The sequence below is a fragment of the Gadus chalcogrammus genome, chromosome 8, assembly GCF_026213295.1.
Source record: "Gadus chalcogrammus isolate NIFS_2021 chromosome 8, NIFS_Gcha_1.0, whole genome shotgun sequence".
Taxonomy (NCBI): domain Eukaryota; kingdom Metazoa; phylum Chordata; class Actinopteri; order Gadiformes; family Gadidae; genus Gadus; species Gadus chalcogrammus.
This window is the reverse complement of record NC_079419.1, coordinates 14,175,706-14,198,424: the sequence shown is the minus strand read 5'-3', so window position 1 is coordinate 14,198,424 and position 22,719 is coordinate 14,175,706. Positions and strand designations below refer to the sequence as shown.

At 50.5% G+C, this 22,719-nt stretch overlaps 2 protein-coding genes across 4 annotated transcripts; one reads left to right on the top strand and one right to left on the bottom strand.

Moving 5' to 3' along the window:
* Nucleotides 1–246: 246 nt before the first annotated feature.
* Nucleotides 247–12,022, bottom strand: LOC130388003 (AFG3-like protein 2). Its single transcript, XM_056597300.1, has 17 exons — nt 11,785–12,022; nt 10,938–11,037; nt 10,749–10,808; nt 10,492–10,625; nt 10,128–10,274; nt 9,809–9,880; nt 8,897–9,018; nt 7,922–8,198; nt 7,116–7,253; nt 6,112–6,265; nt 5,091–5,198; nt 4,556–4,681; nt 4,211–4,321; nt 3,615–3,730; nt 2,654–2,854; nt 1,975–2,169; nt 247–1,355 (listed from the first exon to the last, which is right to left on the bottom strand). Exons 1-17 carry the CDS (start codon nt 11,881–11,883, stop codon nt 1,113–1,115), a joined length of 2,403 nt encoding a protein of 800 aa, XP_056453275.1. The 5' UTR covers nt 11,884–12,022; the 3' UTR covers nt 247–1,112.
* Nucleotides 12,023–12,495: 473 nt separating this feature from the next.
* Nucleotides 12,496–22,580, top strand: LOC130388194 (uncharacterized). Of its 3 annotated transcripts, XM_056597565.1 has the most exons (12): nt 12,496–12,668; nt 13,058–13,150; nt 14,499–15,483; nt 15,882–16,185; nt 17,016–17,203; nt 17,747–17,895; nt 18,324–18,540; nt 19,718–19,877; nt 20,451–20,542; nt 20,789–21,440; nt 21,528–21,642; nt 21,762–22,580. In XM_056597565.1, exons 3-12 carry the CDS (start codon nt 14,541–14,543, stop codon nt 21,846–21,848), a joined length of 2,907 nt encoding a protein of 968 aa, XP_056453540.1. In that variant the 5' UTR covers nt 12,496–12,668; nt 13,058–13,150; nt 14,499–14,540; the 3' UTR covers nt 21,849–22,580. The 3 variants fall into 3 exon arrangements, with proteins under 3 accessions (XP_056453540.1, XP_056453542.1, XP_056453541.1); XM_056597567.1 differs by lacking the exon at nt 13,058–13,150; XM_056597566.1 differs by having other exon boundaries at nt 12,496–13,150.
* Nucleotides 22,581–22,719: the final 139 nt, after the last annotated feature.

Genomic DNA, 22,719 nt, shown 5'->3' with positions numbered 1-22,719 from the left:
GAATGCGTTTCACTCCAATCGAAGCCCGTTCTCATCAGTGGTGGGCATGGCTTCGAGGGCTGACCCAATCAACGATCACAACAGCCTCCTGGTGCCAGTTCAGTCTGAATGAATGTCATCAGCATTTATGCGTCAGCAGATAGCGATGCTTGGAAGTTGTAATCTTTTAAGACCTAAAGACTCCCATAGATCTGTTTAATCGTTTTGTAAAAACCTTTGAGTTGGGTTAGGTACCTCTCTGGTGTTGCTTTCAAGACCAACCACGCAAAGACATTATCACAGGGTGCATCGATGTTTGCATAGACCAAAAAACTCATATATAGCGAGTATTAGTCAATAAGAATAAGAATTACTAGGCAAATGTCAGTGTTTTCAGCAGTTTATTGCAAGAACAGACACAGCTGTCATATATGTGTTTTATGGCAGAACCAGAGCAAACCAGGTGGGAAACATTTAAAGGTTACTGCAAGCCCCAGATTTCAAAAGAACCACACACCACCCATGAGCTTGATCAATATCTTCTTCACGGCGATTCCTCCATTTAACTTAAACCACGTACAACACAAAGACAACCATGTAACCGCCTGGAGACCGGTTGACAATCTTTTTGCATTTACGACAGTTTTTTATATACGATTTGATGAAAAATAATGGTTTGACGATAGACAGCCAATAATTCAACAAGGTGGTACGACTTGAAAATTGACTTCAAAATGCAGCCAGCTTTTCCCTAGATTTCATTGGTCACCAGTTAACATCCATGTCCTCGAGAATCTCCTTAAAAGCCTCCTCCTCCACCAGAGAAGAGGAGAAGGAGTAGTATTTCGTGTGTCAGAGCATCATTCTCACTAATTCATAGTTTTCATGGTACCATCTGAATAAGTAACTCAGGTACAACTCTAGCTGAACGCAGGTGGTGGAGCTGGTAGAGGTGGTGTTTGGGGGGCTTGACTCTCTCGCTCCCCCAGTCCTTCGCTCTCTCTCTGGGCAGCAGGCGAGAGCACTGGGCCAGTCCTTCCTGGAGCTCCCAGTCCGTGCGCCCCGGCCTCATGAAAAAGGTGTCCCGTGACGTCTGCACCCTCCTGATTGGTGGAGGAGTGTGGGGAGGGTCTTTAAAAGGGCATGTCCTTGGAGATCTGCCGCGCAACCTGCTCCTCCTGGCTTTCCTCCGGCTCCTCCTTCCTCTCCCTGTTCCAGTCCTTCAGGCCCTCCGGGAGGGAGGTGTCCTCCTCCGAGCCCCCTGTCCCCTCCACAAAGTCCTCGTAGGTGGACTTCTCGGCGAAGGGCCGTGGGCCCAGCAGCTCCACCATGTCCTCCTTGTTGAGCACCTCCTTCTCCAGCAGCCGCAGCGCCACCTGGGGGAGGGGAGGGACAACCGCGTCAGCGTGTATAGCGGCAGGGGAACAGAACCTGGCTGAGTGGGTGGGTGGGTGGAGGGCTGAAGGTGGGCCTAATTTGGGCGTTCCTCTTTAGGAAAGATTTGAATAGAGGTCAGCTGGCCAGGCATCATTTGATTGTTTGGTTGAGATAGAAAGGGTCTCAACGACAGCCGATGGTTGGTCATTACAAGGACTCCGATTCACTTTTAAATAGAAGTTGATTGTAAGATGGAGAGCACTACAGAACCAGACATCGTTTGTACAGGCTAGGCTAACTGAGTGCTGAATGCCCCTTTACCTGCTAGCACCCTGCTACGTAAGCTAACCTGCATGACCTTTGCTTGGTTCAGTTAGTTTGACCCTGATCCTTGTCCAACAGTATACAAAGAAAATAAAAATGTAAGCCTACCAGCCTCAATCCAGTTTGAGTCACTTGGCCTGTTAAACAAGTCATAATACCTTTATATTAATTGATTGTATTATAAAGCACTTCTCTAGGGTACCCAGAGCCCTTAACATAGTGGGCGTTTGTGCGGGCGTGCAAGGCATGACGAACCCCTCCTCCAAGACCAGTGGAACCAGAAGACGCTCTCACCTTCTCCACATCCGACTTCTTCTCCACCAGTAGCGCCTGCGTGCGCAAGTAGGCGTCGTTGATGAGGCCGCGCACCTCCGAGTCGATCAGCCGCGCGGTGGCCTCGCTGTAGGGCTTCTCCAGCACCATCTCCCCCTGCCGCGGCAGGTCGAACGACACCTGGCCCACCTTCGAGTTCATCCCGAACTGGACGATCTGGAGAAGGAACACCAAACACACACACACACACACACACACACGGATCAGCTACCTGCAGTATTCCTCTGACAGTAGGTTTGAAGCCAGGGCATCACACCTGCAGCGGAACCGTTTCCACACGCACAACGGCCCCTGGCACCGTGACGCCCTCTTCATCACAACTCAAACCTAACTACATCCTCAAAATAAGTATGTACACCGAACAAACACCATGATCTCCTCTACACCTTGACTGCATCTACATCCCACACATGGCCATAGTGCATCAGCATGGGACTCTTCATAACATCCCAGACAGAGCCGATCCTAAAGAATGCCAACACTACATATGATATATATAATCGTTCGACTGACCGTGGAGTAGGGGAAACACATAATAACGTATAATAGCACCACTGACCTGGGCGTATGCGCTCTGGGTGACCATAGAGTATAAGATAATAGACAGAATAATAGTAAAGTAAACATTAGTACTACGTACCTGGGCGTAGGCGCTCTGCGTGACCTTGCGGAGGTCATCCTGCGCCCCGGTGGTGATGCGTCCGAAGAAGATCTCCTCGGCCACGCGTCCCCCCAGCGTCATGCACATCCTGTCCAGCAGCTGCTCCGCCGTGTACAGGTACTGCTCCTTGGGCAGGTACTGGGCATAGCCCAGACCCTTCCCCCGCGGAATGATGGAGACCTGCGCACGCACACACACACACACACACACACACACACGGTCAGTACAGTTCATCCGTCAGCCTGAGAGTATGCCGGAAAACAAAGTCAAACAGGAAGTCCAGCAGCAAGCGACATTTACATATTATTTTCCTATCCATTAGCCTGAAAGGAGAGTTGACCTTACTCGTGGCTAGTGTGGCTTGTTGAGGCACTGTCTAGTCAACGTTTGTGTCATTACGTGTGTCGAAGAGTCGTGTTTGGCAAGAATGTGTGGCTCGATGCAGCAGTATGTAGAAGGGTCATGTGGTATCAAGTGTGTTGATGAAGTGTAAGTGTAGAAGAGTTGTGCAGTGGTATCACTGTGTGTTGGAGCATTGTGAGTGCGGGAGTGAGTAAGTGAGTGAGAGTGTGTGGGGGAGTGAGTGAGTGTGTGGGGGAGTGAGTGAGAGTGTGTGGGGGAGTGAGTGAGAGTGTGTGGGTGAGTGAGTGAGGGGTATGTGGGAGAGTGAGTGAGTTAGTGAGTAAGTGAGTGAGTGAGTGAGTGAGTGAGTGAGTGAGTGAGTGAGTGAGTGAGTGAGTGAGTGAGTGAGTGAGGGGTATGTGGGTGAGTGAGTGAGTGAGTGAGTGGTATGTGGGAGAGTGAGTGAGTGAGTGAGTGAGTGAGTGAGTGAGTGAGTGAGTGAGTGAGTGAGTGAGTGAGTGAGTGAGTGAGTGAGTGAGTGAGTGAGTGAGTGAGTGAGTGAGTGAGTGAGTGAGTGAGTGAGTGAGTGAGTGAGTACTTTGAGCAGCGGGTCGGCGTGCTCCAGGTACCAGCCCGCCACGGCGTGTCCCGCCTCGTGGTAGGCCACCGTCTTCTTCTCCTCGGGCTGAAGGACCTGGGTCTTCTTCTCCAGACCTGCAAAGCCGAGAGGAACCATTAGGTACCAGTACCAACAGAAACCAGTACCAACCAGAACCATCAGGAACCAGTACCAACCACAACCAACAGGAACCAGTACCAACAGAAACCAGTACCAACCAAAACCATCAGGAACCAGTACCAACCACAACCAACAGGAACCAGTACCAACAGAAACCAGTACCAATCAGAACCATCAGGAACCAGTACCAACCACAACCAACAGGAACCAGTAACATCAGGAACCAGTACCAACCACAACCAACAGGAACCAGTACCATCAGGAACCAGTACCAACCAGAACCAAGAGGAACCATAACACAACCAGTACCATCGTAGTGTCCTGTCTGTCATGTACATGTGTGTGTGTCAGTACATATATGTGTGTTTGGCTCAGTACATTTGTGCATGTATGCGTGTTTGTGTCAGTACGTGTGGGTCCGTCCATGTTTGTGTATCCCTCCAGGAGTGCGTCACCTCCGATCACCCTCTCGATGGCCTGCTCAAAGTGCTTCTGGTCGATGGAGTCCGCCAGATGGCGAGCAGCGATCAGCGCCGCCTCGTTGCACACGTTGGCGATGTCAGCGCCTACACACACACACACACACACACACACACACACACACACACACACACACACACACACACACACACACACACACACACACACACACACACACACACACACACACACACACACACACACACACACACACACACGATACATAGAAAGAAGAGCAAATTTAGAAAGATTCTAGATCAAAGACCTCCCGGGACGAAGCACGCGGTCTTCCAACTCCACCTCTCATCGAAGGTGATTACCTGAGAACCCAGGTGTGAGGGCGGCCATCTTCCTGGCCAGAGCGTCTTTGTCCATCTTCTGGTCCAGCTTCAGAGGCCGGAGGTGGACCTTAAAGATGGACGACCGGCCCTTGATGTCGGGATGGCCTGTGTGACAGAGGAGACGGGTCAGAGTCCAGCCAGAAGGTTTGTTGTGGGTCTTATTGTTCTGTCCTTACGGCCGACCACAAACAAATGGAGTTTCTGCGTATTGGCAACGACGCAGGGGTTTCTGGCCTTCAGGTAAACATCGCCCTCCTTTATGTAGGGCTTAGTGCTTTGTGGGGGGGGGATGAAACTGTATTCAAATTCTGTGAAACTTTATTCTGAGATCTGCTAGAGAGGAGACTGGTGTATGAGTGCATTAGATGAGTTCATTTCTACGATTATTGTCTGCTTTTTTCCATTTAGGATCCTTATCTGTCCTAGATGCGAGATCTCACTCATGAAGTGAGATCTCGCTAGAACCGGTTCTAGCAGCCGTCTCAGCTCACTAGCTAGCACCCTGGCTCCTCACCGATGTAGATCTGCCGGTCGAAGCGGCCGGGCCGCATCAGCGCAGGGTCCAGGATGTCGGGTCGGTTGGTCCCGGCCAGGACCACCACGTTGGTGGCCGTGTTGAAGCCTGAGCAGAACACGAGGAGATAAGGGTCTCTTTAGCGCTGCCTTTATCGTTGTATCCACGCTTCAAATGGTTCGCTATTTTTACACACGCACGCACGCACGCGTGCCAACTGTCGTTAGGCTGAGTTCACGGATGGCGTGAATAGATGACTTATGTGGTGGGGAAATACACAGTCAGTTTCACAGAGACAGCCTCACGCAACACCTCGTGACTGCATGCAAAAATCAATGTATCAGATGTTTTTCGCACGTTTTCACCCTTGAGAAACTTTTGTTTTTAAGACCAGCTGCTGGTAGAGTGCGTCAACCCTTTGTAGACACTTGGGTAGGCTAGGTGCTACCGTGCTAAAGCGCGCACACACACACACACACACACACACACACACACACACACACACACACACACACACACACACACACACACACACACACACACACACACACACACACACACACACACACACACACACACACACACACACACACAGCAGGGGGGGGGGGGGGGGGAGGGTTTCAGTTCGCAATAATATATGCAACCATCTGATGCCGCCGTTTCTATTCCATCAAAAGGCTTTATGGCACAACTATTGATGTGAACCGTATCACCAATGCATTGTTTATCTTTATTTTTTGTACATGATGGGAGTATGTTTTCTTTCCCTACGAGAGTTTTGTACTTTGTTAATGCATAATAATAATAAAAAAAAGTATACATTGGTAGTCAAGGCGGGGCCCTATTTTTGTTAACCATACAGTGCTGGGGGAATCACTGTAGCATAGTTTGAATCAATCCTAAAGGACATCTGTGCGGCTCTTCATGAATACCTTCGTTAGGTAGACGTTAGTGAACAGCACCAAGTCATGGACTCTGCAAGCACTCTCTGAAGGCGTGGGTGTGAGGGGGTCCGTCCTACCGTCCATCTCCACCAGCAGCTGGTTCAGGGTGTTCTCCTGCTCGCTCTGGCCCCCGAAGTTCCCCCTCCCCCTCTTCCGACCCACCGCGTCGATCTCGTCGATGAAGAGGATGCACGGCGCGTTCTTCCTCGCCAGGACAAACAGATCTCTGACCTGACAGAAGGAAATGGGGAAGAGAGAAGATAAGTATATTGATGGAGTATGTGTTATACTTGAATACAGTGTGTGTGTGTGTGTGTTACCACAGTGTGTATGTATGTAGTGGTGTGTTATAATACAGTGTGTGTATTGTATAATAGTACCGTGTATGTGGTAGGGCTTTGACCTTTGCCCAAAAATCATATTAGAAGTTTGTTTGTTTATTAATATTAATATTCAAATATTTATTAATAATATTTTGACCATTAAATGCCTTCAGCAAGACCTGGATTGGGCTTCGCGAGATTGGTGTACCGCGTTGCTATGGTTACCGGTCTTGCGTGTTCCAACGGTTTATTAGGGTTCTTATAAATCACTGTCTAATCAATACTTCATTCACTGCCTCTTCCGTGGTCATTACAATATTATGAATGGACTGCGTCAGGTTCTCCGACGTCTCTCCCTCTTGGCCTGCCCATAACAGGTTCGAATATTAATGGCTGTCTAAAATTCGTTCGAATTTTGTTTATATTTTGATATTCGAATTATATTCGAATAACGAAGTTCAGAGTCAAAGCCCTAGTATGTGGTGATGTGTTACCATATAATGCAGTGTGTATAATGTATAATAATACAGTGTGTGTGTATGTGGTAGTGTTTTACCATATAATGCAGTGTGTATAATGTATAATAATACAGTGTGTGTATGTGGTAGTGTGTTACAATATAATGCAGTTTGTATATCGTATAATAATATATGGTGTGTTTGTATGTGGTAGTGTGTCACCAGATAATGCAGTGTGTATAATGTATAATAGTACAGTGTGTGTGTGTGGTGATGTGAGGCTCTAGGGGGTCTCCTCACCCGGGCGGGGCCCACGCCCACAAACATCTCCAGGAACTCTGAGCCGTTGACGGTGATGAACGGGACGTCTGCCTCCCCCGCCGTGGCCTTGGCCAGGAGGGTCTTCCCCGTGCCGGGGGGCCCCGTTAGGATGGCCCCCTGAGAGGGGGAGAGAGAAAGAAAGAAAGAAAGAAAGAAAGAAAGAAAGAAAGAAAGAAAGAAAGAAAGAAAGAAAGAAAGAAAGAAAGAAAGAAAGAAAGAAAGAAAGAAAGAAAGAAAGAAAGAAAGAAAGAAAGAAAGAAAGAAAGAAAGAAAGAAAGAAAGAAAGAAAGCTTTGTTAGTCGAGAGTAACGAGGGTTAAGTCCAAAGAACACAGTGACTTTTAATTCACATGAGCTCACACTGCCAGAGCGCTCATCACACAGGACAGAGGTCTACCACAAGGCTCTGCAGACCTGCTGCTGAAGCTAGCGAGCTAGTCCGTGTTGAGGGGGAGTGGGTTTGGAAGGAGGCCGGATATGAGGGGCAGGATTTTTGTTGGGTTTGATACTTTAAAATAATTCTAGCTTACTCTCCAGCTGGTCTCTCCACATGCCTACCAAATTCACCCCCCCCAACCCACCCAGCCACCCCCCCCAACCCACCCAGCCACCCCACACACACACACACACACACACACACACACACACACACACACACACACACACACACACACACACACACACACACACACACACACACACACACACACACACACACACACACACACACACACACACACACACTCTTCCCTAAACGAGGGTGAGGTTGGGGGGCCCCGGACTGACCTTCGGGATCTTGGCCCCCAGGTCCTGGTACTGCTTGGGGTTCTTCAGGAAGTTGACGAACTCCATGATCTCCAGCTTGGCCTCCTCGCAGCCCGCCACGTCCTTGAACTTCACCTCGATCTCCTCCCGCAGCACCTTGGCCGTGGTCTCGCTCACGCTGAACAGCCCGCCCATGCCCCCCCGGCCCGGACGCCCCGCCCCGCCCGGCCCCCGCCGCACCATGAAGAGCAGGAAGCCGATGATCAGCACCGTGGGGAGCATGCTCAGTAGGAACGTTCTGGAGGAGAGACGGAGGGACGGAGAGAGAGAGGGACACGCGTTAGATCACCGGATCCACCTCCATCAGTCGGACCAGTAGGACCAGTAGGAATGACAGGAAAAGGTTGACAGTGCTGGTTGGTTTACAGTGCTGGACGGTAGTGCATGTGTGGCAGGACAGTGTAGGGGCAAGGGTAGGTTCAACCTCTCTGCCATAAGGTACTGGGATCTAACCCCAATGTCTACCTGTTGCTTTATGACCCAATTAACTGTAAGTGAGTTTTAGACAAACATATCTGGTACTTTTTAAGATTAAATGATAGTAGGTGTGTGGCGGCAGGGTAGTGTAGTGGCAGATTGGTTGTGGGTTCGATCCCCCATGTCCACACTCCTTGAGCGATACGCCCTATCCCCTACCGGCTCCTGGATGACGTGCATCTGTCTATCTGAGCGTGGCTCTGGATGAAAGCGACAGCTGGACGGTCAGAGGTAGTGAGCAGTGGGTGGGTGCCGTCGGTATGGCTGGACGGTCAGAGGTAGTGAGCAGTGGGTGCCGTGGGTACGGCTGGAGGGTCAGAGGTAGTGAGCAGTGGGTGGGTGCCGTGGGTACGGCTGGACGGTCAGAGGTAGTGAGCAGTGGGTGCCGTCGGTACGGCTGGAGGGTCAGAGGTAGTGAGCAGTGGGTGGGTGCCGTCGGTACGGTAGTGGGCTCCTCACCCGTCACTCTCCGTGGAGTAGACCACGGGCAGGCGCTTCTCCCCCTCGATGCCCAGCTCGTACTGCGCCGTCTCCAGGTTCCTCTCGAACGTGTCCACGCTGCCGATGTTGAACCACACGTACTGGAAGCACAACACAGCAACACAACAACACAGGAACGGAATATCAGAGGTGCTGGGACCGTGGGTGCTGTAGGACATGTGATTACTCTGCACCCTGGCTCTGGGAGCCTCCGCCCCCCACACCCCCCCATACCCAGACATCTCCATCAATGAGACACACTACTTAAAAAAGCTAAAAAAATCTCAAACCCAATTTGTACAAGTCATCTAACTCTGTTTTTATCCCGTCTGCTCTGTTAATATCCGTTTCCTCCGGTGGGTTTCTGCTTAAGAGTGTGTTCGATGTCATATCTAGTTACTTCTAATTTTATATGTTTACCAGAACGATAGATAGATAGATAGATAGATAGATAGATAGATAGATAGATAGATAGATAGATAGATAGATAGATAGATAGATAGATAGATAGATAGATAGATAGATAGATAGATAGATAGATAGATAGATAGATAGATAGATAGATAGATAGATAGATAGATAGATAGATAGATAGATAGATAGATAGATAGATAGATAGATAGATAGATAGATAGATAGATAGATAGATAGATAGATAGATAGATAGATAGATAGATAGATAGATAGATAGATAGATAGATAGATAGATAGATAGATAGATAGATAGATAGATAGATAGATAGATAGATAGATACACACACACACACACACACACTGTTCTACAACTGTGACCTGGAAAATCCTAAAAGGCTTGGTAAAATGTACACACTGATGTATGCATTATTATCATCTTAATCATCGTCATCTTCTCATATTGAAACTATCACTCACCCCATCGACGGGCGTCCCCGGAGTGGACACCACCTTGACGTAGCGCTTGTTCACCACCTCCAGCCGCTCCACCTGTGGAGACACCACACCAGTTAATCACTGGGAAGAAACTGGCTCAACCCTGCCCGGCAACACAGATCCCATAACCTTAGAGATGGTTATGAACCAATGAACCAATCACACAGCTCCAGCGTGAGAAAGGGGCAGGCTAATGAGTGGTTTAGGTGGCTCCACTCCCAATTGTACTAACGAATTAAAACGGGATGAAACCCTGCGTCAGGACAAAGCCTTCGGTTTTGAAGGGGCGTGGGAACCTTACCGTTCCTTTGGCGAGGCAGTTGTTGACAAAGTCCTTCCAGGTGACCTCGCGGCCTCCGTCCCGGAGCAGGTAGGTGACGGTGCCCCCGAACGCGACCGCGCTCAGGAGGACCAGTCGGAACTCCTTGTCGTCCCAAGGCACATCACCCTGGCAACAACAGCGTTTTGGCGTCAATGCCACAATATCGGCCAAGGCTTCGGCACTCGTGTGATGCGTTAATAAACGTGTGATTAATGTTTGTTTGAGGGACAGGGTCATTGACCCTCTAACCTTCTGACCCTCGTGCCTTCATCATTACATTCTCAATGACATCATCCCACCATTACTATGGCCCTAGTGACGTCAACCCTCTCAGAGGTCTCACCTTCTGCAGACGACTCTGCCAGGTGGAGTCCTCTTTCCGGGCTCCCCTCTTTCCTCCTCCCCCTCCTCCCGAGGCCCCTCCCCCTCCTCCTCCCGATCTCCCAGAGCTTTTCGGCCCATTGCTTGGCTTGGCCTCTGAGGGAGGGAGGGGGCGGGGCAGAGGGGTATGTGTCAGTATGTCATCAAGCAGTATTCAGAGTGGAGAGTAGCAGTCTTTAGCAAGATCATAAAAAGGTGGTTGAGGAGGAGGGGGGGTACCTTTGGCCGCTTCAGCGCTGGATGGTGTCTTCTTGCCCTCGGGGAAGTACTTCTCGAACCCTGATACAGGAAGAGACCCGGCGTTACCTCAATAGAGACAACAATGTCGACTTGTGTGGTCATGGCAACAGCCATGTGCATTGCAGACACCGGTATTGGTCAAACCGCCACCTTTCGTCGGGGTCGTACCTTTCGGAGGTTTGGCGCAGAAACGTCTCACAGCTCCTAGTACCGCGGCTAGCACGGTATCTCCCTCCGCTACGGCCCGGCTCCCGGTGGGACTTAGCACCTACGGGCCGCACCGCAAGACGGCCGTTATCTTCTGTAGTTACCCATAATAAAGCGTCTGTGTTTCACAACAGGTGCTTCTAGAGTTACAGACAGGTCAATCAATATGGTCCAAAACGTTAACACATGCGACAGGTGTCGACAATTAACTGTGCCGTGTGTTTCGACGAGTTACTGCTGGTGTGTCTGCAACCAGCCGATGTACTGTTACAACTGTTATACAACTGTCATTATGTGAAAATGAATGACTTGTCACACCGTGAGCACTGGTCTGTGGTGGAAGCTAACACACAGCGTTTACCTCGGAGCAACCACACGACCCCATGAACATAATGTTAATGGCATCAAACATTTCAGAGATCAGGTATTACAGGTGTTATTTAACAGAGGTCAAGATGTTTATTGAGCAGACTAGACGTCAGTGATACCAAATAGGCAGTTTTGTCTGCTGACAGTGAAAAAATACAGTATTACACATCTCAGGTCTAGTTTGGCCATTTGTTGTGCAACCCAGCTTCACTTGTCAGAGCAAAACAACAGCATCAATGTCAATGCGGGGCCTCTGGTCCACAGCGGCAGCACGCTGCGAGACAACACAAAGTCACGGACACGCCACGTCCTGTTTCGTCCGCACACAGACCTCTGCAAAGGCTGTAACCGTAATACGGACACGCAGTATGGGTCATTTAGATTCATTGGACACTTGATTTCTTGAGCGGATCGTTCAAAACGTGCGAGAGACACATACCAGGCGCGAAGTGCTTGGAGCCACTGCGACATGGGGCGGCAGCAGGCGTCTCAGCAGGTGCCTGCACCCCTCCGATAGCCGGAGGTACCGGTGGGCCATCGTGGACCCTCAAGATTGTTTAATTTGAGTGAGACGTTTTGATAACAGGAGCAATACTGTCGCGGTCAAACACCGAGGAAAAGTCCCTTTCCATGGCCCAACTCCTGCGCCATCTTTACTGTTATCGAATGGAGACGTGAGCTGCGCGATGACGTTTTCAATGTGACGTAAACCATTTGTTACCCAATATTAACTTTTGTGAATTACCTTGTTATAAATCTTTGTGGGTCTGCCCCTTTATTGGACAATTCTTAAGAGCGGTAATTAATCAAGAAATCAAAGCAAACATATTACTATTAATACATTTACGAACACTTATTCTCATTAGCATTATTATTATTATTATTATTATTATTATTATTATTATTATTATTATTATTATTATTATTATCATCATTATGACATTAATTTCAAACATACCACTGTATTCACTCATGTACTGCTTCCCATGTAGAACAATGTGTGAATGTTATATAGAATGGGTGGTTTTAGAGCGCCCTCTGGTGGTGAAAGTACTCAGACATGTTACATAGTAACTGTGCCAGTTCGTCTATTGGCCAGCAGGGAGCGACATGCGGCGGCGTGAAACTACTAATGACACCAGACGAAGAAGTGCACTGTTGCAGTTGCACTTCGGGAAGGAAAAGATGGCGTTCGCCGGGGCTGCTCGCCAGAAGTGAAGCTGCTGTCATCGGGGCTATTCTGTCCGTTCATTACTCATATAGCAAGCAACCAGACTATCGTACTTCAACATTTTACGAGTGCGGATGTTTGCAAACTATGAGGTAATCTGTTCAAAACACACACTGTCATTACTCTACCGACACCCAGCGACCTATGTCCGACCGCTGGAAGCCCATTAGCCACTCCAACCCAAAGTCAGTTCGTGTATTTTTAGACCGTGTAACCAGTAATAAAACCATACTCGTTTTGTCCACACAATGGATCATGACTACACGGCTGTTAACACAGGTTGGAGGGTGGATCTGGAAACTTTCTAATGTGAAAAGATGCCCATGGCTGCACGACCAAGGAGCCAACGTAGTTAGAGACGCTTAACGTCAATTATTTAAAAATAGGCCATCAATGGAATTGTAGCTGTGGGTGCCACTTGCAAAGAAACTCGAGTTCACACTTGGATCGACTAACAATCTGATGAAACTTGACGTTTCAGAGCGAATGGCCCAGGGCTAGCAGGGAGCTAGCAGTAGCTGCACTCAGGCTTCGTTTCTCTAGTTGAACACCTCAGATTGCCTTAGAGAAAAATGTAAGTATGTTCATTACATGCTCACTATGTATCGCTTTTCTCTTTACCTTTTGCACATATGACTTTAACAGAAATGTCAAGCTCCTTGACTTGTGTCTTTAAGTCCCCTAGCTCACTGTTAACGTTCACTTGCATCAGCCAACGCCTTGATTGTCAGCGTGAATCATTTCACATACATCCGATTTTAAATTGACCCTGTATGTGACCCTGCTATGGTTGGGGTTGAGGGGATCCATCTGATGGAAACGATCGAGTGTTTCATTGCAGTGAATGACGTCAGCTTTAGTCCAGCAAGAATTAAAAGCCCTGCGCCCTGGGATCTATTACGAATATTGAATTGTATGAACGATAATAATGTGTATTAAGCCAAATTATTAGTTATTACTTTTTCCAGTACAGTGCGTTGATGTTTGGGTTTTGAATGGACTTTGTTTAACATTGAATACAGATCTATACGCATGCGTGTTGAAACATGTTGCTAGATTGTGAATGCATACCGGTTGGTTAGGAGGATTATGCATAGGAAGGGTATATGAGAAGCTACAACCGTGAATGCATAGACATGTAGGCACTCGTTGTATTTAGTAATATTTGATTTGTGGTGGCCATGATGCTGTTGCCATGGTGGGTGTTTGACCCGCTTCTTTCCATCTCCAGATTCAGTAACATAAGGAAACGGGAGGATGCATTAGCATACTTGTTGGAAACTAATGTTAACAGCATTAACAGCAACATCAGATCCTTAACCAGTAGCACTGCAGATTAGGCTTCATGGTAGAGTTTCAACTGAAGATCAACTCTTATCCTATAACTCAAATTATTTGACATACAAATGCAGAGCAACCTATAATAAAATGTAATACTAGAGCCAATACAGGATATAGTTGCATAATTAGTGTTTGAATCTTCTGCTGAAAGGTGGACTGCTTTCAAAGAATGGATTACTTGCCAGGTTAATGCCTGTTTCTACTGTACTCTGCTTGTTGTCCTGCTGCGTTCGCTATTGTTTTGTGTGTCTCACCTTCTCTGACTCTATCACAATGCCTCTCGCCATCTGTACTACCTCTTGACCGTCAGGATGTAATGTCTCTCAAGTCTCAACCATTTATCCCCTCTCGACTTTGTCAGACTCTGTCTAAATGTGTTTAGCCATATTACCACCTCCTCCTGTTAGTCTAACTGTCTGTCAATGTTTCTCTCAATTCAATGCAACGGGTCATTCAGCATGGGCCAAACTATCAAAAAGTAGATTAGGCTTCAAATATGGAAATGATCAAACCACAACACAATAACCCTCTCCCTCTCCGTCTCTCTCTCTGTCCGTCTGTTTGTCTGTGTGCGCGTGCAGGTGTAGTGAGTGCTGCTGCCCCTCTGGGCCAGCTTCTGGACTATGCTGCGTCTCCTCTCTGGCTGGAAGCTCCTGAGCTCCGGCAGCCTCCACCTCCCCTCCTCCCTCCGCACCCTCCCCCGCCTCGGGCCCCTCCCCCAGGCCGCCATGTACACCACGCGCCTCTACAGCTCCGCCGGCGCCGGTGGGGGTGGTGGGCCAGCCGGGGGTAAGCCGGCCCGCAGGACACAGCTCTCAGCAGGTGGAGGCGGAGCTATGACCATGATGGAGAACCACCACCACCACCACCACCACCACCCCTCCGCCCAGAGCCCCGCCTACCCCCTCTACCAGGGCCGCGCAGAGCCTCACCGCGGGCCCCACTTCCACGGCCATCACCCACCCCACCACTACCACCCACACCCCCACCACGCCCCGCCCCCTGCACACCTGGCCCCGCCCACACACCTGGCCCCTCCCCTAGTCCCACCCCCGCACCTCCACCACTTCCAGCAGCAGCACGCCCACCTGCACCACCACCACTACAGCCAAGGGCCCGCCCTGGGCGGTGGCGGCGGCCTGGCCTCGGGGCGCAAGAAGACGTGGAACTTCATCCAGGAGAAGATGAGCTACGACACGTTCTTCACCCTCAAGCGGCTGATCGAGCGCTCGCACCGGCCCGACGAGGTGCTGCGCTGGGTCACCCAGAACCCGGGCAAGATCTCCCACAACCACTACCCCATCGCCCTGCACAAGATCAGCCAGCTGCTGCAGGGCGGAGGCGGCGGCCCAGCGGCGGGGACGGGATCCTCCGCCGCCTCCGACGGCGGGGCTGCGACAGGGGCGGCGTCTGGCCCGCCCGGAGCGGGAGGAGCGGAGGAGAGCGAAGGGCGGGACATCCTGGAGCAGCAGGACTTCCAGACGCTCTGCGACGACATCATCGGCGACTGCGCCAAGTTCGACAACTTCAGCGTGGTCAACTGTCTGTACGCCGTGGCGGCCCTCGGTGAGGCCTCCTTCCGGCCCTCACTGCACTCAGATTTAAAATCCCACGACATAGGGATGAGAGATATGAGTCTGTTACTTTAACTCAACACATCACTACTCAAGGAAGGACAATGCAGGGTTTAGTGTATTAGACTTCAGAACCCCAATGAGCGCAGGCTGCACAGCCTACCTGTAGGCGATTGCTGTTTTGGAACCATGATCACTAAATCTGGCCTGAGATGTTTTGCAGTTCCCATTTCATATGCAAGGATAAGTTAAGTCACGATGTCCCTTATCAATCCCTCTACCTTCTCTATTCTATGCACTGGTCTGTATCTGCCTGTACTGGTAAATGTGGCTCTGTACTTGTCTACGTCGGTGTGTACGTTACACGCTGTGTGGTGGTGCCCTCCCCAGGCCTGCCCAGCGACTGCAGGGTGGTGGAGGTGCTGGAGGCAGAGTGCCAGGCCCGGCTGGGCCAGTTCAACCAGAAGGACGTGTCCATGGTCTTCAGCTCCAGCATGAAGCTCCACCTGGGCTGCCAGCACCCGCTGACAGAGGCCTGCCTGGCGGCGCTGGAGAAGAACCTGGAGCGCGAGCGCCACCCCCAGACCCTCTTCCTACTGCTGTCCTACTACCGGCTGAAGCTACGCACGCTGCAGCCACCAGAGGGCGCCAACGGCCCGGCCGCCTCCAGCCCAGAGCTGCTGCTAGCTAACAGGTGGGTGATAGGAGGAGTACTGGGTACGCTGGTGATGTGGTTCCATGGGCTGTCTGGGTCAGTATGTACTGTGTATTGTGTCAGTATCTATTCTGGTGCTGTATTACTCAGCGTGTGTGTGTCTGAACATACTACTACGTTACTATGTTACTGTGTTGTGTGGATGTGTCAGAACATACTCTGGTACTGTCTGTTTTGTGTTGTTTATGTGTCAGTATGCAGAACTCAGTTACTGTGTGTGTGTCAGTATGGAGTACTCTTGTTACTGTGTGTGTGTTTGTGTGTGTGTCAGTATGTAGTACTGTTACTGTGTGTGTGTGTGTGTGTGTGTGTGTGTGTGTGTGTGTGTGTGTGTGTGTTTGTGTCAGTATGTAGTACTCTTACTGTGTGTGTGTGTGTGTGTGTGGGTCAGTTTGTAGTACTGTTACTGTGTGTGTGTGTGTGTGTGTGTGTGTGTGTGTCTGTTAGTATGTAGTACTCTGTTACTCTGTCTGTGGTGTGTCAGTATGTAGTACTCTGTTACTGTGTGTGTGTGTGTGTGTGTGTGTGTGTGTGTGTGTGTCTGTCGGTATGTAGTACTCTGTTACTGTGTGTGTGTGTGTGTGTGTGTGTGTGTGTGTCTGTCGGTATGTAGTACTCAGTTACTGTGTGTGTGTGTGTGTGTGTCAGTATGTAGTTCTCAGTTACTGTGTGTGTGTGTGTGTCAGTATGCAGAACTCTGTTTCTGCGCTTTGAGTGTGTGTCAGTTTTCAGTACTCTGTTACACACACACACAAGCTGTGTGGGTGTGTCAGTACGTGCTCCGTTTCACTCCCTCCCTCCCCTCGCAGGAAGATCCTGCGCTTGGTGAAGCACACGCTGGCGAGCGTGAGCGGCGTGCGGGAGCAGGAGATGGCACTGCTGGACGAGATGCTGGCGGCGTGCGTCCGCGAGGCCAGCAACAAGAGCCTGGAGCTCATCTTCAGCTCTCACCTCTTCTACCAGAACCGGCAGGAGAGGTTCATCGCCAGCCTGGCCAGTACGGACCACACACGCACGCACGCACGCACACACGCAACATAGCTAGGACGTGGTGTAGAAGGCTAGTAGGGTTGAATCAGAGCATCGTCCACTGTGGGTTCACTTAATCCCGGGCATTCTCAACCTCTCTCCTGCCATGTTCGACCCTGAAAGGGGGGGTTCCGTTGAGCAACAAAGAAAGTTTGCAGTAAAAGGAGCATTACGGACACATAAGTTCTCATTACCAAACCAGAAAAGTGAGATCATTCTTCAAACATCGACATGGTCAAATAGGAACAGACGAGGCATGTAGACATGCAGACACAGTTTTGAAAACGATGTTAATCAAATCATCGTGTAAAGCCATCCTTTCAACTGCTGTGACCTACTTAATGGGCGACCAGCGCAATTTGTAAACCACCGACCTGGCCGGTTCAGAACACGGAACCTGGCCGGTTGAGAGCGTACTGTGTACAGGAACGAGCCTCGGTTAAGGTGCAGAGACACGGAGCCGGCTGCGAGCGTTCTGAGATGACGGTGTGTCTCCTGCCCTTCCCTGCAGAGGAGCTTCCTAAGAAGGTGGACAGCATCACGCCCTACACCATGGCCCTCATCGCCAAGTACGTGGCCCGCCACCGCCTGCGGGAGACCCAGTTACTGGACACCATCGCAGACTTCCTGGTCAAGAAGGCAGAGTACCTGGACAGCAAGGTGAGGGACCGGAGCCCCCGGAACCACCCCTTGTTGAGGGAATGTATAAAGTGGTGGGACCTCGTTAACATTGTTGCCATGCAATTTAAAACTGGGTCATTTATAGGACCTTTTATATAATCATCATCGTTATATTATTAAATGGTAATGCAAGTGATATAACCGTGTTAACATTGTGACAAAGCGATTTAAAACAGTGTACCTGTTTGGGTTCATTTTCTTCCTGAAAAGGCAAATCTACATAGCCTACCATTCAGAAAACGTAATATTTTTCTGAGTTCCTGGTCTCTGATCGGCTGTTGGATGTCGATTCCTCTCTGATCAGATTTCGATTCCTCTCTCTGATTGGCTTTTGAACCCCCTCTCTGATTGGATGAGGATTAGTCCCTCTGATTGGCTGTTGAACCCCCTCTCTGATGTGTCCCCAGGTGATCCAGAAGCTGGTGTTCCCCTTCAGCAGGATGAGCTACCGGCCGGCCAATGAGCAGCAGCTCTTCTCCAAGCTGGAGGTGGTGCTGGAGCTGAAGGCGCTGAGCTCGCCGCTGGCCACCGTCAACATCCTCATGTCCCTGTTCCAGCTGGGCCACTTCCCCTCCCTAGTGCTGCACCGCGTCTTCTCCCCCAGCTTCATCAGCAACGTCACCAGTCAGTACACCCCCACACAGGACAGACCCCCACACAGGACAGACCCCCTCACGGGACAGACCCCCTCACAGGACAGACCCCCTCACAGGATAGACCACCACACAGGACAGACCACCACACAGGATAGACCCCCACACAGAACAGACCACCACACAGGATACACCACCACACACACACACAGTTACACAAATCAACAGTACCCATACCAGTCAACACATTCATACACAGATCCCAGAGTGTTGAGCAGGACACCCTAACTGGTCCCGAGCTGCTGGCTGTCGCCTTGTATGAATGGGTGAATGAATGTGTTTATGAATGGGTGAATGTGAGGCACTAACAGTAAACACTAACGGTAACACTAACGGTAAACACTAACAGTAAACACTAACAGTAAACACTGACGGTAAACACTAACAGTAAGCACTAACAGTAAACACTAACAGTAAATACAAACAGTAAACACTAACAGTAAGCACTAACAGTAAACACAAACGGTAAACACAAACGGTAAACACAAACGGTAAACACTAACGGTTAGCACTAACGGTAAACACTAACGGTAAACACTAACAGTAAACACTAAGGGTAAACACTAACAGTAAGCACTGACAGCGCTCTGGTCTGGCCACAGGGTAGAAACATTGCGTTATAACTAGAGCTGTCAGTTAAACGCGTTATTAACGGCGTTAACGCAAACCAATTTTAACGGCGTTAAAAAATTTAGCGCGCGATTAACGCAATTGTTTTACTTAAAAAAAACTAAAAAATATATATATATATTTTTTTTCTTTGGCTCAAAACATAGAAGCAGTAGCCTGACTGCTATGTTCAAATGACATTTGTTCAAAGCAGTCGTTTAATTGCACTATAGGCTATTTTTTTGTATCGTCCTGTTTTGATCAGTATATGCCAATGTTGTTATCAATAAAAAATCATTTGCACAAGGCAAGCCGATGCACTTCACCATGTTGATAAGATAATTAAAATGAGAAGAATTATGGGACAAAAAAATGAAGGGATATTTAGCATAGAAAAAGAATTTGCGATTAAACGCGATTACCGGTAATCGTGAGTTAACTGACATTAATGCGATTAATCACGATTAAATATTTTAATCGCTTGACAGCTCTAGTTATAACTGCAGTCCGTTAACCCCGTCATGCCCCGCCCCCTGCAGACAGCCCGTACGCGCTGATCGTGCGGCGCTACCTGTCCCTGCTGGACGCCACGGTGCAGCTGGAGTACCGGGACTACACGGGCCCCCGCCTGCAGGACGCGCACAAGGTGCTCATGTTCGACCACGCCCTCACCGCCGACGAGGTCAACCGCAAGTACAGGTGAGCCGGGGGCATGAGGTCACAGGTAGGCTAGGGGAGGTCCAACACACAGGTAGGCTGGGGGAGGTCCCACACACAGGTAGGCTGGGGGAGGTCCCACACACAGGTAGGCTGGGGGAGGTCCAACACACAGGTAGGCTGGGGGAGGTCCAACACACAGGTAGGCTGGGGGAGGTCCAACACACAGGTAGGCTGGGGGAGGTCCCACACACAGGTAGGCTGGGGGAGGTCCCACACACAGGTAGGCTGGGGGAGGTCCAACACACAGGTAGGCTGGGGGAGGTCCAACACACAGGTAGGCTGGGGGAGGTCCCACACACAGGTAGGCTGGGGGAGGTCCAACACACAGGTAGGCTGGGGGAGGTCCAACACACAGGTAGGCTGGGGGAGGTCCAACACACAGGTAGGCTGGGGGAGGTCCAACACACAGGTAGGCTGGGGGAGGTCCAACACACAGGTAGGCTGGGGACGTTAAGTACAATATTGTGTCTTCTCTCTGATCGGCTGTTGTGTTGTCTGCTCTCTGATTGGCTGTTGTGTATGTGGGTTCTGATTGGTTGCTGCGGTTGTCAGTTATAAGGGTCTGGTGGCTGAAGCTCTGAGGCAGCTGGTGGGAGAACAGAGCTACAAGCAGGACGAGGTGCTGGCTCCAGGATACTACACAGGTACGCTGCCCATATGGGTAGTAGAACTACTAACAGTACTGTGAATACCATCGTTAGTACCAAGAATGCTACCATTAGTAGTCTGGTAGTTAATAGTGCTGATTGTTCATGCCAGTTTAATAATAAAGCTCTTTGGATGCATTTATATTTATAAGTTGCCTGATCTGAGATCCGAATCTCTGGCACAAAGACGTTCTCGGGGCCCGCCTTCAGTCCGCTTATGTGTGGTGATGTCACTTCCTGCAGACTTCCTGATCTTAATGGACGCGTCGGGGCGGATCCTCCCCGTTCGGCCCGGAGCCGGCGTGCCCCCGCCCACCTGCGTCGCCGTGGCTACGCCCAAGGCCGACGGTGCGGTTTCCATGACAACGCTGACCTCGGACTTCCAGAAGTTCTCCCCGTTCAGCCCGCTGAAGGGGGAGGGGCCGGACCCGGAGGGGGCCGTCCCGGAGCCCTTCCTCCCGCTGCACCTCCGCGGCTCCCCGGGCCCCAACGGCGCCGGGGGCCTGGCGGAGTACGGCTCCTACTACGCCTCGGGGCCCGACTACTACTCCGGCCTGGCCAAGGACGCCTCCCTGGAGAGCCAGGACAGCTCCACGCTGAGCAGCCCCCCCTCCGACAGCCTGGCCCCCCCGCCGCCGCCGCCCGGGGCCCCGGGGCCCGACTCCCTCTTCCAGTTCTCCATTGGTCAGATCCTGGAGGAGGAGGAGTCAGGGGGAGTGGCGGCTCCCCCCTCCGGGCAGGAGGCGGACTGCGAGCTGCAGGGGTTCTACGAGGGAGTGGCCTATTCTGAGAGCTCTGCCTCCGAGGGTCCGGCCACAGCCCCCCTCTCCGGGGGGCACCCTGCGGAGAGGAGCGATGCGGACGTCGCCGCCGGCGACCTACGGACCATCCGCAGGTGGGTGGGAACATCCCAGTGTCACCTACGTTGGTCTCATGGTGCTTTTTGGTGGACCGTTTCCCACAATGCATTTGGTTTGTGCAGGGTGGTGATGTCTGTGAACGACAAGTGGCACTACTGTCACAACTCGGTGGTGCTGGTGGGCTCACGCGCCATGAGGGACCGCCACCTGCAGCTCCTCGGCTACATCATCCTACAGGTCTCTCACACTCACACACACACACCCCTTGGTAGCCAGTACAAAAGGCACTGAAACATGTCAGAATGTGGTTCTGGAAGCAGCAGAAGCATGATCCATCCCCCTGTCTTCCTCTGCAGCTGCCCTACCAGGAGCTGGAGAAGCTCAACGGCATCGAAGAGGTGAAGCAGTACCTCCACAAGAAGCTGCTCTCGGTGCCCTTATGACAGCAGACCGGCCGGGGGGAGGGGGGGGGGCAGATGAGGGGGCTGCTGGTGGTAGTTTGAATTTGAGATTAAAGGGGCTTTATAGAATCATGCTCTTGATAAGAGGGACATTTTTCTAGATGGTTGACAACTATCTTGTGTTCAGCCGAGTAGAAATGTTATATTTCAGGGGGGGATATAAAAAAAAAAAAAAGGAATAGCATTTGTTGTTTTAACCGCCATCCTGTCCAGAGACAGCGGGTCCGAGACGGATAAGCACTGCGGCGGCGGTTAGCGTAGCACAAACCGTTCTCGTCCGTCTGTGACGGAACCTCGCAGCTCAATAATCCAACTAACTAATGTTTGTGGCCGGGAGTTTTTAACGTGACAGGTAAACCATTTGTCTCATGACATAAAAAACAAACATGTATTTGATATTCTAGGGACAAAAAACAAAACTGTGGGTTGCTTGGGGAAAAAAAAGCGTTTTCCCATTTTCCCATGGGGACAACCAAATAGGTTTTTGACTAATCATGCTGGCAAACTAGCGCCGCGCTGATGCATGTCTGGGGAAGGTGGGGGGGATTGGGTTAAGGGTAATCTGTGGATGGGGAAGAGGGTTTCCAATGGGACACTAATCCGTCAATGTGGGGGGTTTATATGTGGCTCATTCATGTGTGTGTGGAGACCAATCTTGTAAATCATTGAGTGACCCTTGCGCTCCACTTTTGCTGGGGGATGGATGACGTTACTATGGTAACGACGCCGTCTCCCCGGGGGGGGGGGGGGGGGGGGGGGAGGGAAATCTATTTATTTGTGGTACCGGGCCAGGGGGGTGGGCGGGTGGGGGCCCAGATGTGGGAAAGCTTGTTTATATTCTATATATAAATCT